Source organism: Uncinocarpus reesii, genomic scaffold (assembly GCF_000003515.1).
Source record: "Uncinocarpus reesii 1704 scaffold_1 genomic scaffold, whole genome shotgun sequence".
NCBI classification, from domain to species: Eukaryota; Fungi; Ascomycota; class Eurotiomycetes; order Onygenales; family Onygenaceae; genus Uncinocarpus; species Uncinocarpus reesii.
In genome coordinates this window covers 5,461,481-5,479,424 of record NW_003052500.1, presented here as the reverse complement: position 1 = coordinate 5,479,424, position 17,944 = coordinate 5,461,481, and the positions used below count along the sequence as shown (strand labels likewise).

The following is a 17,944-nucleotide window of genomic DNA, read 5'->3' as shown; positions in this document are numbered from 1 at the left end:
ATGTCCGTCCAGGGAGCACTTCAGAAGCCAGCGATGAACAGACACAGGCTACTCGTCACGGTGTTTTGAGGAGTTTGATGGAACGCTCGACGAAGTGGATCCCCTTTTACTTGACGAAAGTGACGAATCTACAGAAATGGATGAAGACAGTGACGAGGAAGAGACGGATGAGGAAGATGGCGACGTAGATGATGATCTTGAATCAGACCCCGGCCTTCTAGGTTTCTTTTCCGCCAAAGATCTTGGTTTCAAATTGGAGACTGACGAAACTGATGAGAATCACGCTTTTATTGATGGCGACACTGCCCCTGATGATGACAACGAAGACTTGACGGAAAACGAGGAAGACGATGAAACGGACGCGGTTCATCTCGTCCCTCTCGGACCGTTGGCGAGCAATAAATCTCCTGACCTTCCTGCATCAATTCCTGCTCAACCCCCTACACCTTCCACCACCATTCTGCCTGTGGATGACAAGCCTGACCATGAATCCCAAAGTCAACAGATATTATCCGAGGATGATGTGATAGCTACCCCTGGTACGAACCTTCTTGTTCCAGATAACGATGGAGCACTCGACGAGCGTCCAGATGCAGTTTCTGGAGATACCCATCGTACCCCTGCCTCTCCAACGTCGCTTCGGTTGGAGGATGGGGATCCGATTCTCAAAGATTTGGATCAGCAAACAGCAGTTGATGATCATCCCCAATCACCGCAAGAACGGCAAGAGGATCGGCTGCAGAGCCCAGTTGAAGAACCTTCATCGCCGAAAACACCGACAATAAAAACGCAAATACCCCATTTACTACGTGGAACTCTCCGTGAATATCAACATTTTGGCCTGGATTGGCTCGCTGGGCTTTACGCAAGCAACATTAATGGTATTCTCGCCGATGAGATGGGCTTGGGGAAAACTATCCAAACCATTGCCTTGCTAGCACATCTTGCCGTTGAGCACGAAGTGTGGGGGCCACATTTAGTTGTTGTCCCAACTAGCGTGATGTTGAATTGGGAAATGGAGTTCAAAAAGTGGTGTCCTGGATTCAAAATTCTTACCTACTATGGTACCCAAGAGGAAAGAAGACAGAAGCGGCGAGGTTGGATGGACGACGACCGGTGGCATGTATGCATCACTTCCTATCAACTTGTTTTACAGGATCAGCAGACGTTCAAACGGCGCAACTGGCATTACATGGTGCTTGACGAAGCTCATAATATCAAAAATTTCCGCTCACAACGTTGGCAGACGCTTCTGACGTTCAAAACAAGAGCAAGGCTTCTCCTAACAGGCACTCCTCTTCAAAATAATCTGACGGAGTTGTGGTCGCTTCTTTTCTTTTTAATGCCCAATGATGATAGTGAAAGTGGCGTGGAAGGTTTTGCTGATTTGCGGAATTTCTCTGAATGGTTTCGTCGCCCTGTTGAACAGATTCTCGAGCACGGAAGGGAAACTATGGATGAGAAAGCAAAAGAAGTGGTCACCAAACTGCATACCGTGTTACGCCCTTATATTCTCCGCCGGTTGAAAATTGACGTGGAGAAACAAATGCCCGCGAAATATGAGCATGTGGTTACATGTCGATTGTCTAAGCGGCAGAGATATCTCTATGATGGCTTCATGTCTAGGGCTCAAACAAAAGAAACCTTGGCTTCGGGGAATTACTTATCCATCATCAATTGTCTCATGCAACTCCGGAAGGTTTGCAACCACCCTGATCTTTTTGAGACACGCCCTATCACAACGTCATTTGCGATGTCTCGGTCCGCAATATCAGACTTTGAAGTGAAAGAGCTATTACTGCGTCGTCGGCTACTATACGAAAGCCCCCTGGAGAAACTGGATCTCGATTTTCTGAACTTGGTGCCAATCTCTAGAGAATACACCTCTAAAAGATTAGTGGAAGATGCTACGAGAATTATGGCGTATAATCCGCTAAGGATGTTGCGTGAACGCCAGTATAATCGTACGAACTGGGAGATGAAGTTCGATGGGTCTTCTTTACAGAACGTTCTATATTCGATGGAAAACGCTGCGAGAAAAACGAGAATGGCAGAGCTTGAACGATGTTTATACTTCGAGTCGAAGCGCCATGGAAGACGTCCGCTTTACGGAGAAAGCCTGATAAATTTTCTTACGGTAGACAAGAACTTGAAACCTAGCCTTCAGCGGCGGCCGTTACGACGTATGCTTAGCGATTGGCTGTCCCAACAATGCTCTGTGCTTGAATCTATGGTCTGTTCGCTGGAAGAGAGGTCTCGTCAAGTGGAACCGCTTGTGCAAAAGTTCGCGTGCCTCACACCCGCCGTCGTGGCTCCAGCTGTAACCTCGGCTGCACTGACACCGATCAAATCTCACTATTTCTCTCATTCGCAACTTATTCCCAAGTACGACCCTTTTCACGAAGCCCAAACGCGTTTGTCAATTGCATTCCCTGACAAAAGGTTGTTGCAATATGACTGTGGCAAACTTCAGCAGCTGGATAAGCTTCTCAGGCAACTTCAAGCTGGTGGTCACCGCGCCTTGATATTTACCCAAATGACTAAGATGCTTGATATTCTTGAACAATTCCTCAATGTTCATGGCCACCGCTATCTACGCCTGGATGGGTCAACTAAGATTGAGCAGCGGCAGATGTTAACGGAGCGATTCAATAATGACCCACGCATCCTGGTCTTCATTCTTTCCAGTCGCTCTGGTGGGCTGGGAATAAATCTCACGGGAGCAGACACGGTTATCTTCTACGACTTGGACTGGAATCCTGCCATGGATAAACAGTGTCAGGATCGGTGCCACCGAATTGGCCAAACCCGCGACGTCCACATTTATCGTCTTGTCTCCGAATATACAATCGAATCGAACATCTTGCGCAAGGCCAATCAAAAGCGAATGCTTGATGACGTAGTTATCCAAGAAGGAGATTTTACGACGGATTATTTCCAGAAATTCGATGTTCGTGATGTGATTGGCGATGATATACTGGACGGACAAGACGAAGCGAGTGCCGCTATGGATAGGGTTCTGGATACTAAAGTTCGCGATCGGCCCAAAGTATTCGACGAAGCCGAAGATAAAGAAGACATTGAAGCCGCAAAGACAGCTGAAAAGGAACTTGAACACGTTGATGAGGGGGATTTTGCCGAAGGTAGTCTTCCACAAACTCCTGGCCAGACTGGTCAAAGCCAAGTCGGTACCCCTGGAACGGTTGATTTTGCCGATGACGAGCCTCCCTCTGTCCCTCAAACCAAAGACGCGTCCGCTCCAGCGACGCCAGCTGCGCCTACTGAGCCAACATCTACATCCGTTGCCGTGGCGGATAGCGCAATTGACAGAGACATTGGCCACATCGATGACTTCTTTATCAGACTAATGGAATGGAGCCTAAAGGATGAACCGCTGGTTCTCCCACCAGACAAGAACAAGAAGAAGTCGAAGAGGGGCAAAGAACATCGTGTCAAACGGCGTCGATAGTCAAACCCGTCCCCTATTCATCAGATGCAGCCTCGGGCCCGTATCCTTGGAGCATGGAGGATCGTATGCCAAGCCGCGTCGGGATTAACACTCCCTCGCCTCCTGCGGGTTTGCGTTTGTTGGGCCTTGTTTGGGCCTAGTTGTTATTACTGTTATATACTCCTCATGGAGATCTTTATTCCCGTTGATTTGCGGTTCCCAACTCCTTAATCCTTTTAATATGAAAACCGAGTAGGCTTTGTAATGGCGGGCTTTGCACATGTCTTCGGGTTATGGGAATGTGGGCGCGCGGTGTGGACAAGACGGGATAGCATTCTGTTTTCCTTTCATGGCTTTGTTTGCTCTTCTGGCGGTTGCTTTCTTGGAGACATCTACGATAATATATATTCGCGCGCTATCTGATACTAAAACGAATGAACTGTCCTTGATGAAGGGCGTTTTTGAAGGACAAGAGTGTTCTCATCTATACTCCGTATGAATATTGTTCGAGCCCTATTGGCTCAGGAGGCTCAACCATCCCGTTGAAAAGGCACAGGGACAGTGACCAATCCAGATGCTGCTCCGTTGCAGCTGCATTCGACCCGGCAGGAAACTGTTTGGCGTTCTTCGTCCCGGGAATCAACCCTCGCTCCCGTGGTGTCTTGGTCGTGTTGGCAAGTCTGCAGAAATCGAGACAAAGACTTGGGGTCACGATTGACCTTGCGACGACGATCAGCATGCCATGGGATTCGTTTCCGGCGATTCTCCCCCAGACCCTGCATTGTTCCCGGGGCGAATAGGCAGGTGGCTAGAAAGAGAAGATGTGATCGATCAGACGACTTTTCCAATGATTCGGTTTACCTACCATCCACAAGGTTTAAAATTATTTCAAATCATTGAAACGGCTAGTAAGGGTTCAGAAGGCAAGTAAGTCCGTATCATAATTTCTTCTTTCAATATCAATTTCAAAATGTGGTTCGATATCCTCAGGGCTCGATTCATGCCCATTTTCCATGCCAACCAAGACGAGGCTTCCTGCAGAGCTTTCCTTCGGAGCAGAAGCGGAAACTTGGTTGCGCCCTTTCCCGAGATCGACTTGTGTTCTTGTGTGGCTGTAATTAACAAAGATAGTAAGGAGTAATAAGTATAGGGGGTCAAATTTACTAGCAGCGGACAACCCGTCGGAGAAAAGGCCCCCAGCGGCCGGTGAACAAAGCCCTGAATGCCTTTTAATTAGCCAAACTAGCTATTTTAGCATGAGCCGTCATTCTTCAAGTGCTCTTTTGTCCCGACGTCTTGGGTGCAAACCTCCATCGACATTCGACAAGAATGACTGGCGACGATGCCACTGTCGAGCGCCTAAACGGCGGTTGTTGAACGGATGGACCCACTATGGTGCTTGTTTATTCGGTGATCGCGAAAGAGAAGCCCAGACAGCTTTGGAGGAGCAGGATGGCGGCGCCAGACCAAGAGGCAGGGCGACGCGTGCGCTCCCATGAGACGCCTGCCGGACAAGGGGCTTCGTTCAGGAGTAACTATCCAAATGTGTAAACCCGTCGATCAGAATGGTCATTGGGTAAGAATGGATCCAGATGACCGAGTCTCTCCAGTCTCGGCAGATCTCCTTGAAAGGCGTTGCGTTCGCTACGCGAGGCCTTTCCCCATTTCTAGAAAGCGCATTCAAACCGCAACGAACCCCGCGGTCTCTCCCACAGTGGCGGCAAGATACTTGAAGCAAGCCGGGCCAATGGGCCATGGAGCGAGAAGGGCATCGTGGTCGCCACCAGTATCAGCAAGAGATGAGCCGCTCCCAGGTTGCACCTAATCGCCAATGATCTTTACTTCCAAGTTCAGATCGACCATAGCCCTTGACAATCACAAGCCTCGGCACGTTAGGTTCCGCTATCCTCTGCCCTTCAGGCTTCCGCTTTCATGAATTATGACGGGTTTGCGTCCTGTGAATACCTTACAATCCATGCTTGCTTCACCGGAACCTCAGCCGGGTCCCAACCTCATTCGACGCTTGACTTAGTGTGTGAGTGTGGGATGCAATAGTTAATGCAAACCCGTGCTGCTGGGCGTAGTTACCGACCAAGCGGAGATCTTTAAGGAAAATAAAAGTTTTTGTCTCAACAGCACTTCTGGAGATCCCTGGTAACTGACTCGAATTCATCCAATGGCCTTAACACGTCGGCCGCTTGTTGCTTCTAACCTGCAAACTTCAGCTTCGGCGATTGCTTGAGTGACTGGTCCATTTGCTAGGGATTTGAAATAATGCTTGTCGATAGAGATGCCAATGCGCTTTTAACCTTTTTGCCTTGGATATATGAATTGTAATCAATGTTATCCGCGGCCGGGTGATGGACACCGAATTCGGCGTTTGCATCGATGTATATAGGGGGCTTGTAGAGCTTGGGAACCAATGCATTTTTTGACTCAAGGGCAAACCTTGTGACGCTCGAGTCATGGTGATGCTTCCTTTCCCTTGGATATGGGGTACCACCGGGTAAGCACCCACGAGCAGCAGTCCGTGGGCACGTCTTGTGGTCTTCACCATCGTCGGTGACGTTCTCCTGCAATTGCAAGGGCATATCCAGTCTCTCGGGTCTCCCGCTCAACGTTATTGGCCCACTTCGCAGATTTTGTGACGTATCAACAGACCTTGCAGGGTGATGAATTGCAGCGCCGCCGCCTCATAGGTTGGGTTGACCCAAATCGAACGCCGCTCCCTGCATTCGAATGCAAGTTTGCAACTCCGTGCAGGGATCGAGATCAGTGTCTTAGCGAGTGTTACCTAGTGATCTCTGGGCCTTCCTTTTGCCGATGCATCTCTCTCGTAATCATAATGAGTGATAGACTGCAAGGAGACAAAACCGCCCCCATGTGTGAGTGGGATCATTCCAAGTCTCCTTCCAAAAAGGCATCTAGCTGGTCAACTAGTTTTGATTGCAAAAACCTTCTGAAATAATGTTGCTTGATGCTCTGCATCAAGCAAATGCTCAGGGAGGATACGCGCCTTTGAAAATACCGCTATGAACGGTGACCTCTGGTATGCACAAATGTATTCAGAGCGAAGCCGCTCCACAAATTAGACCCATCTGAGACGGAAGACCCTCGTGTCCCGGGATCTGAAGGCATACTAATGCGGTTTGGGGTCAAATCATCAATTGCGAGGGAGAATAAAAGCCCAGAAGCACTCCCAAGGAATAGCCGGTTCGTGTGGCTGTTCTCTAGTCTTCACTATCCCTGCGGTCTTGTTCACTAGCCTTAAGCATAGCAAAACTGCGAGCCTTTCAGAAGAGGCCGAAATACGGAGTAGTTAAAGCTCTGACCTGCTTGTGGTAAGAGGCCAAAAAAAAATCTCGACTCTCACACAACGCTCATTGCAAACTGTTTCCCAACGGTGTGGCAATACGAGTCTTCCGCTGAATTGATCAAATTTTGAACGAACTTGCCGCCGAAGAGTCGCCTGGATAGCACCAAAACTCGCTGCCGCGAATCCTGTGTCTCGTGCCAGGCTCCAGATGTCACCGAGCACTAGCCCTCTGGAGGGCAAGATGAAAACAACGATTTCATCAGACGTTTGGGAGAGCAAGAAAGCTCAAATCGCAAATTTATACAAAGTTGAAGAATGGCCCCTAAAGCAGGTCATGAAAAGGATTCGCAGTGTGGACTTCAACCCGACGTAAGTAGACTCCATACAATCAGAGCACTTCACAAGCATCGGGGCTTTTCTCATTAGTCCTATATTAGTGAAACACAGCTCCGCAGCAAACTGAAGAAATGGGGAGTGAGGAAACCGTCACGTCAAGAGCGGAAAAAAGCGTCAAATGGAGCGGCCACACAAAAGGTAGTCGTGAAGGCGGAACAGTCCGATAAGCCGACTGGCGACTCGACACCGTCTTTAGACTGCGGAGTTTCTGACTATCCGAGCCCAGAAGGGGACGAGAGATGGAAGTTCCCTCCAACACCAAGCCAGAACTACCAGCTCGGGAATCCAGCTCTTTTCGACGAAGTGCGAAGAGATCTGGCGATTCGGACAAACAGCGCCGCGATCCCTCGAAATAACAGCCCACTACACATGCCGCAACCAACGTATTCATGTAATTCCCCAGGTCACCCTTTTGAGCAAACGTATCCGATTCCTCGTTCGATTTGCGATGCGCACGTTGGCGCCAGAACGGTTACCGAGTCTTCGCCACCACAGGCCTTCGCGCCCTCCGCGCAGTACTCGGCTCCAATCTCGCCTCATATATCGCAGCACAACAGAGACCCTCCCAAATCCTCTCCATCACTTCTTTCTCATAACTCATGGAGCTATGCGCCGCCCGAACAAGCTCAACTCCAGTTTCCGCATGAGGGGTATGCCCGTGGTCCGAATTCACCTTATCTTCCCCCACGTACTGGACAGCCTCAATTGCAGAACGAGCATCCCACTTTGCCTTCATGTTATGAGGAAATCTCACCTTGCGATCCTGAGGACGTTGAGTCAAGCCCCAATTTGATAGCCTGGAAAAGGGCGTCTACACTTGTAGACCCGCACGGAAACTTCGTTGGGCACGCTAGGGTGGCTAATCGCCCACCTAGGGTACGAAAATCCAGAGTGGACGGAAAGGCAATGCCTCAACATTGGGATACTAGACCAATCTATCCCCAGCTGCAAAACCCCGGCAATGTGGCGATGCCTCCATCTATACATCCTCCTCTGGTTCAGTCTTCCGTCCATGGTGATGTACAATTTGACGGCAGCAATGGTGAATATACCATGTCAACATCTACTTTGGGCATCAATTAGAGATGTTGACATTCTTTGTCGATTTTCCAGTTGTGTGGCCTTTGTTCTCCTCTAACGTAATATGAGGAGAGATTTATTCTACAGCCGTTGAATCTTTTTTTCGTTGTCCTTTTTTTCCTCCTTCCTGTCGAAACTGGGGTATACAAATCTGCACAGGTGTACATTCTCGTTGGGTGGTCGGACGGGGACCTGGCGGGCCAGAGGAAAAAGGAGTTGGTAGGGTATTTCTGCTCAGATTTTGTTTCATATACATTGCACTGTGCATTCTTTTTCTTTTCTTCATAGCCTGCCTTGTATTTAACTGGATGTTTGAAATCCAGATTGGCATATGGCTCATCAGACCCAAGCAGTTTCATTGAAAGAAAGGATTCAAAGGTGTGAAACATCTTAAAATCGAAGACTCTGGCTGCATAGTTTGAATCAGCCAGAGAATTGAGGAAGTAGGCGTACAGACATAGCAATATCTCGATGCACTTCGCCAACAAGCTGCCATGTTGTCGTCGGAGGACGTTGGATCAGAACAACCTCGGCATCTTCCCCGCGCAGCGACAAACCGATTAAGCTTCGCCGGTTTGCTGCAGGACTCGAATGATACCGAGCTTAACACAGGACAGGCGGCTTTATTAAGAGCAGCTCTCATAGACGTTTTGGCAGTTATTGCAACTATTTCTGATACTGTGGGTAACTGGCTGCGAGAAATATGCGTGCGATTCAAGTGAGCGAATATGTCAAGGTAAGTGGCCATTCGATCATCTTGACACAGGCCAAGCTGATATGGAGCCTCTCAAACATAGGGACCCCTTGACCTTAGGGTCACAACGCTACCAACACCGACACCCGCGCCGGATCAATATCTGATCCAAGTTCACTCCGCTGGCACCAACTTTTTCGACCTCCTCCAAATCCAAGGCAAATATCAACATCAGCCACCCCTGCCATGGATTTCTGGCATGGAATTTGCGGGAATAATCCTCAGCACTCCGAGCGGCATTAAATCTCCGAAATACAAAATTGGTGATCGTGTGTTCGGAGCTAGCCAAGGCGCCTACGCTACACATGTCCTGGCCAAGGAGCAGTCGTTGTACCCTGTGCCTGAAGGATGGAGCTTTGAAGACGCCGCCGGATTGTTTGTTACGGTGCCTACATCTTACGGTGGTCTTGTCCATCGGGCCAATGTTCAGAAGGGCGATTGGGTACTTGTTCACGCTGCCGCCGGCGGTGTTGGGCTCGCCGCTGTGCAGATTGCGAAGGCAAAAGGCGCGACGGTTATCGCCACGGCAAGCACTGACAGGAAACGAGAGGTTGCCAAGTCGTTTGGGGCCGATTACACGGTCGATTATCGGGATCCCAAGTGGCCCGATGCAGTGAAGAAGTTATGCGCACAGCACCGAACGGGTAACGGTAAGGCTGGCGTTGACATCGTCTATGATCCTGTTGGTATGATCGACCAGAGCCTAAAGTGTGTGGCTTGGAATGCGCGGTTACTCGTGATTGGGTTCGCAGCGGGAAATATTGAGAAAGTTGCAATGAATCGTGTGCTCCTGAAAAACGTGAGCCTCGTTGGGCTGCACTGGGGCCAATACGCAAATTTCGAGAAAGAGACCGTAGGCGTCGTTTGGGAACGGATATTTGAGTTGATTAGACAAGGGAAGTTCAAGGGAATCAGTTTCAAGGATGAAACCTTTGTCGGCTTGGAATCCGTGCCGAAGGCGTTACAGGCACTTGGCGGGAGGGAAACATGGGGCAAAGTGGTGGTCCAAATCTATGATAACGATAATTCCGAGGCCAAATCAAAATTGTAATATTGCGCAGATAGAAATTTGGATTGCGACGATTGGTTATATCATTTTATGTATGTTAGATAGAAGATAGGTCGCAATTGGACATTTACCATAAATGTAGAAGCGCAAGGAGTCATGCTCTCTATGGATTCAGTCCCTGAAGAAATCAAGGAGCTAAAAAGAGCAAATAACATGAACTATGAAGGCTCTTGATGGGAACCGAATGGCACAAGCCATTCAAGTCCCCGGTTTTCTCTTGCAACCCGAAAAGAACAATTTCACAAAAGCATATCTGCTTCTGCTTCTCGCCCAGCTCCAGCTTACACGAGCATAAAACATGCAGATGTGTTTGCTGTCCTTTCAAACGAAAGGGTTCGTAAGTACGCTGTCTCTGGTAGCACTCTTAACTCCGTCAGAAGCGAGTCTAAGGAGAAGCTTGCGTTGGAACAGCTGGGTTCAAAGGATTGCGTAAAGCATAGAAATCTTGAGATGGCATTATAGTGCGAGTTCTGCTTGTTTCCGGATGCCTCACGGGTGGGAATAGGCCCTTCGATCATTCGGTTGCGGCAAGTATCATCGTCATTCGGAGGGCTGAAACCCGTTTGGTCATAAATACGAGACGGATATTGAGTCAGTCGGAGGGAGATGGTGCTATTCGCATATGCTACGATGAATAATCCATCGTATGGTGTGATGTTTTCGCCAGCTGAAGTCAAGTTGATACAAGGACTGATTCTTTGGCGGTGGAAAAAATCAACAGGCGGTTGGCGAGTGTTTGCCCTGTTTGCATTTATCTAACTAGTTAACTTAGTTAGTTAGTTACTGACTAATACGACGGGGAATTGGTTTTGCCGGCCGGAATGGTTGAGAGCGATCCATGGTCTGACTGAGGCTGGAAAGCTTAAGCCCTAACGGTTGAAAGGTCGCCAAAAGCCCTTCGCATTCGAAGGGCACTGCAATGCCTGTCGAGCCCAGTCAGACCTCGATCTTTGCGGGTGGGAATAATAGGGCATTACCGCCGTCTTTTCGCCATAGCCCCCTGTGGCCGACCGGGTGTTATCCTGGGTTTCCCCGGATTCGGCATGAATCTAACCGTTTCCGTCCGTTCGTTCAGCTTGATTATCTAATCAGACCCTTGCATGGACTCCACCACATGACATCGTCGTCTCCAAACTGACCTTCGCTGTTCAGCGTTCACCTTTACCTCCATGGAGCCATAAGCCCTGCTTGAGCCTCTGGATTCATTTCAGAGCCATATACATGTCAAGTCGATTATTTTGAAACTACCATTAATAGGCTTCCTAGCCACACCCAATATACATCTTTCCACCTGAGAGCCCATCAAGCCATCCTCCGGAAGCCGCAGCAACAATGGCGCCCAGGTCGATGATACCCCTGCTGGTCACCATGATGTTGGTGACGGGGGTCTGCAATACTCTCCTTACAAAGTTTCAGGACATGCAGTGTGTCAGGAACTGTGATGATCCAGATCCTAAAAGGCGGGTTGTCTTTGAGCAACCTGTCCTCCAGACGTGAGTCAATCCGAACCTTTAGCCTTCCTTGGGGAGATTCCAGTGTTAATGTTGAATGTTGTGATTTAGGCTACAAATGTTCATTGGAGAGATGGGGTGTTGGCTTGTTTTGTTTGGGATGAACATGTGGAATCGATATGTTAGCCCACGATTGGGAAGCTCTTCAGCCCCGCTGTTCGCCGGAGGATATGAGCCCGTTGGAGGCGAATCGAGCGAACCTCCATCCTACAGTGACGCTGATGGCACCTTACCTTCCCGCGCGGACACTGCAAAGTCAATCGATTTCAATGATTCCCGCATTAAACTAAGAGGCACCAAAATCTTATTGCTTGCTGCGCCTGCATGTTGCGACATTTCTGGCACCACTCTTATGAATGTGGGTTTACTTTTTGTGGTGGCAAGCATTTATCAAATGACGCGAGGAGCGCTTGTTCTATTTGTCGGTCTGTTCAGCGTGTTATTCCTTCGCCGGAGACTTTATATGTATCAATGGATGGCTCTGGTATGTGTTGTCTTCGGAGTTGGCCTCGTAGGCCTCGCAGGTGCAATTTTCAACGATCACCACGAACCTATAGAGGCGTCTCCTAAGGACGTTATCCAACTTATATCCCGCGCCGCTCAAGAGGTGCACGCGACAGCTAAATCCCCAGAAGCTGTAAAAGTGATTGTTGGAGTTCTGCTAATTGCAGGAGCTCAAATATTTACTGCCACGCAGTTTGTTTTGGAAGAATGGATTCTTGAAAGATATGCCATGGATCCTTTGAAGGTTGTCGGTTGGGAAGGCATTTTCGGAACTATTTTGACCTTTGTGGGAATGGTGTTGCTTCATCTCACTATTGGTCGAACAGAGCATGGCAGATATGGATATTTTGACGCCGCTGAGGGCTGGAGAAACATGACAACCAACAGAACGGTTGCGCTCTCCAGCTTCTTGATTATGATCAGTATTGGGTATGTTACATTTCGTGTTCAAAACCCAATCTCTAAGACTCCCAAGTATGAGCTAATGGTGCATATTTAGTGGTTTTAACTATTTCGGCCTCAGCGTTACTCGGACCGTATCAGCAACATCACGCAGTACAATCGACACATCCCGCACACTTTTCATCTGGCTTGTGTCACTTGGGCTAGGGTGGGAGTCGTTCAAATGGCTACAAGTTGTAGGCTTCATGATGCTTGTATACGGCACATTCTTATTCAACGATATTATCAATCCACCGTTGAAAGCTTGTCTCCCTAAAAGAATGCCCGATGAAGCCGCGGAAAGCTTACTTCCTGAAGAACCAATTGAGCATATGTAACGCCATCTGCTCGAGTCCGTCCAGGCTAACTGCCGTATCCCGTCTCACCGTTCGCAAAAAAGGCTAACAGATATTTCGCCCACAAGCAGTGTTTGAACCTGCAATACCAACACAACGGCTGCTGGTTTTTCTCGATGGCGATTTTGACAGTCATCACAGCTTGACGTGATGTTGATCGGCTTTCGTGTTTCTCTTGGATTTCAATACGCGAGAAATTTTTGGATAAATATACCGGCGGCGACGCCCGAAATACTTCTTATAATCGGAGCGTTAAGCTACTGATGGCCCTTGATATATGAACCCCCCTTACGTACTACAAGACTCCTCCGCCTGGGACACTTTTCGCGGCTGGTGTTTGTTTTTGATGTTGACTTGATGTGGGTTTATTGACCTCTCAGGAGTTTGTTGCTATGGGGGTTAGAGCGTTTTTATAGTGTTTTCGGGTTTTGGCGATTGATATCATCTGGCTCCTCTACTGGTTTAAAGGGCGTTGGATGCTCCGTGAAGATGTGTAACGTTTACATTACTTGCGAATATTCGATCCTTGGAAATCACACTCAAATATGCATTAGATATCCCGCGCATACCCCAAGCTCATACATACTATGAGAAAGAGTCACATCATATTAGGGAATTATACACCGCCGCTTCAATATTCACCCACAGCGGAACCAGTTTTGGGTCTCCGAAGGGCAAGACCTGCGTAGTTATTACGCCTGCTATCCCCTTTTCGCGATCACACCACCAGAAACAATTTGCAATTCCTGCCCAAAACGCGCTTGTCGCTGTCCTCCCTGTAGGGCTAGGCGTGATCATCCAAGTGAGTCCCCATCCCTGCGGCGTGCGATCAGGAAGTGGATAAAGCTCCTGAACGGGATTAGTGAGATCTGGCTTCGCGGCGGGAAGTCCCGCCCGGCCAAAATCGGGCATGTGCGGAATTTGGTTTTCAAACATGCTGTCGACGGTGGATTTAGAGAGGATCTGGTTGCCTGTTGTAGGGGAGACGCCATTGTTTAGGAGGGCGGCGAGAAGTTCTAGGGAAGATGGGTTTTAGTGGTTGCGGCCTCTACCAGCAAGACTCTTTCTTGATAAAGGCACGGGCTTACGGGCATAATCTCGCGGAGTGGAGAAGCATCCTCCTCCTCCGCTATTGAAGATGAATTTCTTTTCGTCCTCATTAAACTCATCCAAAGGCATATGATTTGGATGGTGGCCCTGGCTAAGGGTGCCGTCCTGAGCTCGCTGGGTCATAGAGATCAATCTCTTCTTCATGGCTTCAGACGGGAAGAACCCAATGTCGTTCAAACCAAGGGGCTCAAAAATGCTCTTCTGGAAGTACTCGCTTAGCGGCACACCGGTGACCCGTTCGACCATGATGCCGGCCCAGTCGATATTGATCTACCGATTGTTAGCATCTTTCTTCCAAACTCCATGTGTCTGCATCTCGCAAAGCAGAGGATCGCATACTCCGTACTCCCAAGTTTCCCCAGGCTGATTAACCAATGGCTGCATGAAATCGTCGAATCTCGCGCAGAACTCGTCATAATTTTGGTCACGCAGATTGTCTCGGTAGAAGCTGTATCCAAACCCAGCTACAGACCCTAGGATTAGCGATCCAAAGCTCCTCCAATCCACGAGTAAAAGGCTGATAGCTACTCGCCAGTATGTGTAAGCAGCATCCTCAGCGTAATGCCCCTTTTCTTTGGGACAAGCGTCCCGTCATTCTGTAGAACGTGCACCTCCTTCAGCTCGGGACAAAGTTCCTCGACCAGCTCTACATCATCCAATGCCAATTTTCCCTGCTCGACTAACTGCATGCAAGCCACACCGGTGATCATCTTGGTGAAAGAAGCGATCCAATACACCGAGTCAGGGGTCGCAGGCTCATCTTGCCCGATTCCACGCGTGCCGGCGGCATGAGCGAGGATTTCCTGTCCATCTTTATTGACGACGACGAAAGCCACGTTGGGGAGACCCTGTGTTTGGTCCTTGCAAGCTTCGTCAATTGCAGCACGAATGGCAGCTTGGCCTTCAGGAGAGAGTGTCTTGCCCATTATTAGTTAGCCTTGTGGAATTTGCAAGTGTTATCTTTGAACCAAGTATCAGGATTGAAAACAGTAAAGGGCAGAGAGGGCGAAGCAGCCGTGAGGCTTCTTATCAGTAAAGAGACCTCGGGACGATGGTCTTTCCGCCAGACGAATTCGGCTGTTTCGGGACAAACGACGTCTCCTCAACTCGCTACCTAGTTCACAAGGATTGAATCCAGGCGCAAAGCAAAGTCCACGATGATCTTTGATTGTGGACCAAATCTGTAGGTTCCGAGATCAACTCCATGGTTCCGGGGAATGTGCCTTTCAACTCTAGTTTGGCTCGCATGTCTTTGTGATCACACAGTGTGCTACCTTTAAACCCGTTCTTGGAATAGCTATTTGCACCAGCTTCATGGCCTCAGTGCATCGTTGGATTGAGGCCATCGTTGATTTATAGCCAACAAACGGTCAACTTACTAGTGTTGATCGTACAGCAGCCAGACTAGAAGAGTATTTCGATGCTTGCACTCCTAAGCTCAACAACCACATATAACTGGGCTATCTCGTTCAAGTAGAAGTATGTGGATTATATGGCTAAGAAAACCGTAAATCGGGCTTATTTCCTTCTTTTCTCCATTTATCCTGGGCTTTGGCGACCCTGTTTCCCACTTTCAAATAAACCCTATTCCCCATCGAGAGGACTCCGTATGGGTAAGATCTCTTTAGTGAGAATGAAATTCAAGCTCACAGCCTCTCAACAACCGAGCTCAGATTAGAGACCACCAGGGCAGCCCTTGGCCACTTGGCCATTCCATTCACGAATTCTTATTGTACATTGGTCCAGAATGAAGGACAATATCAGAAAATATTATACAAGCACATAAAGTGCGCACATCTAGGGCTAGCGTTAGCCTAAAATAGAACATGGAAGGCGATTGAGTATACGGAGCTTTACCATTGACAGCCCCAGAATCATAGAGATCCAAAAGCAAACATTCTATAACAGTCGTCAACATATCTCATGCCTCAAGGCGTAGAAATCAGAGAAGCCCTACATTGAACGTTCTCCGCCCCTTAACAAATCTTGATCGTTGCGCAGCAACAATTGGTAACTGGAGCATCATTGCGAGAAACCCGTACCCGCGGAGTTTCTTGGTAATACATCCCATAACCAGTTCATGCCCAATAGAACTGACTAAAAATGTTATAAACATAGCTCCCGTGTTCGAGAACAGTGTCAGAGACGAAAAGTATACATGTCGCCGAAGGAAGTGGTGAACCGGAATGTTCCATTCCCGAGAAAACTCCAGCCTAGAAAACGGGTCAGGTCAGCTTATAAGTTTCGCATGATGATCGGAGCCTAGTACTCACCAATCACAGGAATTCCACCAGTCGGAATAGAATCGTCGATCTGCGAAACGAGTTATCTCTGCGAACGCCCCTAGAATATATTCGAAAATGACGAGGAAAACGAGCAAGAATGTAACCATAAAGGGGAATAATAGCATGCTTATCGTTTCGGCAAGGATAAGGCCTTTCTCAGACCAGTTGTCCACACGATGCAGCCGGAATGCGGAGTCATTCAGCACAGGCACGATGAACTCTTCGCTCGTTAGCGTCAATAAGAAAATACAACCAAACACAGCCAAAGCTTTAACCAGGACTCTAGTCCATTGCGTCTTTTTGGTCCGCGGGTATTCCAATTCATAGCAAAGAGTTGGGCACAGCAGGAAATCAATGTAATTCCTCCACGTGAGGTTTTGAGGATAGGTCACTTGGCCCAGGGGCGACGTTAATTCCGTGGCGAGGTCAGACCGAACTTGGGAAATGGAGTGCGTGCTTTGCCGCCTGCCGCTGGACACTCCGATTTCATTATTTTCTTTGACCGCCCGAACCGGAGATTTTGGGTATCGGACGACCGCTGACAGGGTATCTGACTCTGGCCTGTCTAGGGATGAAAGGCGCCTTTCTGTTTCGCTCAAATGACCATTGTAAAAGGCGTATGAATGAACTTTCATTAACAGCGTGAGAGTATGCAGGGTGAGGTAGACCTGGGCAGTCCAGGTCCAATCCAACATAAACGGCAGTCTGCGTCGCATGATTAGCACTCTTGCGAAGCATGGTGTCGTGGAAAATAGTCTTACGCGACCCAAACAGTCAACCAGGCGAACTGAAACACACTCTGGACGGCTATCCCATATTTACTCCACCGGAGCCACCCTTTGCTTGACCGGATAGCTTTGTGAAGTGGCAACGTTAAGCCAGTGCTCACAACCATTGCAAGATCGCAAAGACCCAATTGAAAGACATTGGCCGAAAATAGCAGCCACACCTGCATTCGAAGAGGGTATCCGGTATCCTTCACATTGCGCAGAACTGTAGTGATGACCATAATAGCCAGGCTGATCCAGAACAAGACGAAAAACCGCCGGAAGTTTTGATTGTCAGAGTTGGGGTCAAAATGCGACAAACGAGGCTGATAATCAATGTTGTAAAATAGTCGGGTCTTTGCCTGCGCGCGAACCTGTTTTCTCGCAGACGAGATCGAATGCACGGAAGGGGGTGCATCTTCGGGAATGGGTGTCGAAGGGCCGCTGCTCCTCAAGAGTTAGAAGATCCAATGTCCAGATCCGAGACGACCAGACGGCGCGCAAAGATGCTTGGCTCACCTCGAAGGGCCCGACGACTGCCTTTCCTGGTTCAATTGGCTTGGTAGATATTGATCCAGCTGCTCCGCAGCCCGGAATGCGCGGGACCGCAGAACAGCGTGGTCATTCCCGTTGGCCAGAGCAGAGCGCATGTTGGTGGTGGAAATCCGGGAGGGCATGCTTCAAGTGTCAGTACCATCGGCCCTCGCTGTGCAAACGATAGCGGTAGGAATACTAGCAGGCATCCTCGCAACAACCTCTGTTCTCTTTCTTGTTCTAGGCTGAATATCGGCCTCCTCAGCCCCGGGAATCAAATCCAAGAATCTCAGCTTCCCGTTGCGACCAACTTCATCATGCTTATGTAATGCCTTCCGAGCAGCCGGGGTTTGGCGCTAGCCTACACGGGCTA

At 48.9% G+C, this 17,944-nt stretch overlaps 7 protein-coding genes across 7 annotated transcripts in view; 5 read left to right on the top strand and 2 right to left on the bottom strand.

Moving 5' to 3' along the window:
* UREG_02092 (helicase SWR1) overlaps positions 1–3,469 on the top strand; it is a gene marked incomplete at both ends in the record, with an annotated part of 5,086 nt that extends 1,617 nt beyond the window's left edge. Inside the window, one exon of the mRNA XM_002542530.1 lies at positions 135–3,469. Coding sequence (XP_002542576.1) covers positions 135–3,469 — 3,335 coding nt within the window. The remainder of the gene's footprint in view (positions 1–134) is intronic.
* A 721-nt stretch (positions 3,470–4,190) lies between these two features.
* Positions 4,191–4,947, top strand: UREG_02091 (uncharacterized protein; the record flags this gene model as incomplete). The annotated part of the gene is made up of 2 exons (XM_002542529.1): positions 4,191–4,375; positions 4,704–4,947. 2 exons carry the CDS (start codon positions 4,191–4,193, stop codon positions 4,945–4,947), a joined length of 429 nt encoding a protein of 142 aa, XP_002542575.1.
* Positions 4,948–6,972: 2,025 nt separating this feature from the next.
* On the top strand, positions 6,973–8,243 carry UREG_02090 (uncharacterized protein; the record flags this gene model as incomplete). The annotated part of the gene is made up of 3 exons (XM_002542528.1): positions 6,973–7,133; positions 7,202–7,810; positions 8,036–8,243. 3 exons carry the CDS (start codon positions 6,973–6,975, stop codon positions 8,241–8,243), a joined length of 978 nt encoding a protein of 325 aa, XP_002542574.1.
* A 700-nt stretch (positions 8,244–8,943) lies between these two features.
* On the top strand, positions 8,944–10,045 carry UREG_02089 (uncharacterized protein; the record flags this gene model as incomplete). The annotated part of the gene is made up of 2 exons (XM_002542527.1): positions 8,944–8,976; positions 9,038–10,045. 2 exons carry the CDS (start codon positions 8,944–8,946, stop codon positions 10,043–10,045), a joined length of 1,041 nt encoding a protein of 346 aa, XP_002542573.1.
* A 1,350-nt stretch (positions 10,046–11,395) lies between these two features.
* UREG_02088 (uncharacterized protein) lies at positions 11,396–12,857 on the top strand (the record flags this gene model as incomplete). The annotated part of the gene is made up of 3 exons (XM_002542526.1): positions 11,396–11,556; positions 11,626–12,507; positions 12,578–12,857. 3 exons carry the CDS (start codon positions 11,396–11,398, stop codon positions 12,855–12,857), a joined length of 1,323 nt encoding a protein of 440 aa, XP_002542572.1.
* Positions 12,858–13,478: 621 nt separating this feature from the next.
* UREG_02087 (beta-lactamase) lies at positions 13,479–14,911 on the bottom strand (the record flags this gene model as incomplete). The annotated part of the gene is made up of 4 exons (XM_002542525.1): positions 13,479–13,891; positions 13,964–14,255; positions 14,325–14,433; positions 14,670–14,911. 4 exons carry the CDS (start codon positions 14,909–14,911, stop codon positions 13,479–13,481), a joined length of 1,056 nt encoding a protein of 351 aa, XP_002542571.1.
* A 1,016-nt stretch (positions 14,912–15,927) lies between these two features.
* On the bottom strand, positions 15,928–17,687 carry UREG_02086 (uncharacterized protein; the record flags this gene model as incomplete). The annotated part of the gene is made up of 4 exons (XM_002542524.1): positions 15,928–16,198; positions 16,259–16,975; positions 17,032–17,481; positions 17,557–17,687. 4 exons carry the CDS (start codon positions 17,685–17,687, stop codon positions 15,928–15,930), a joined length of 1,569 nt encoding a protein of 522 aa, XP_002542570.1.
* Between the last annotated feature and the right edge of the window lie 257 nt (positions 17,688–17,944).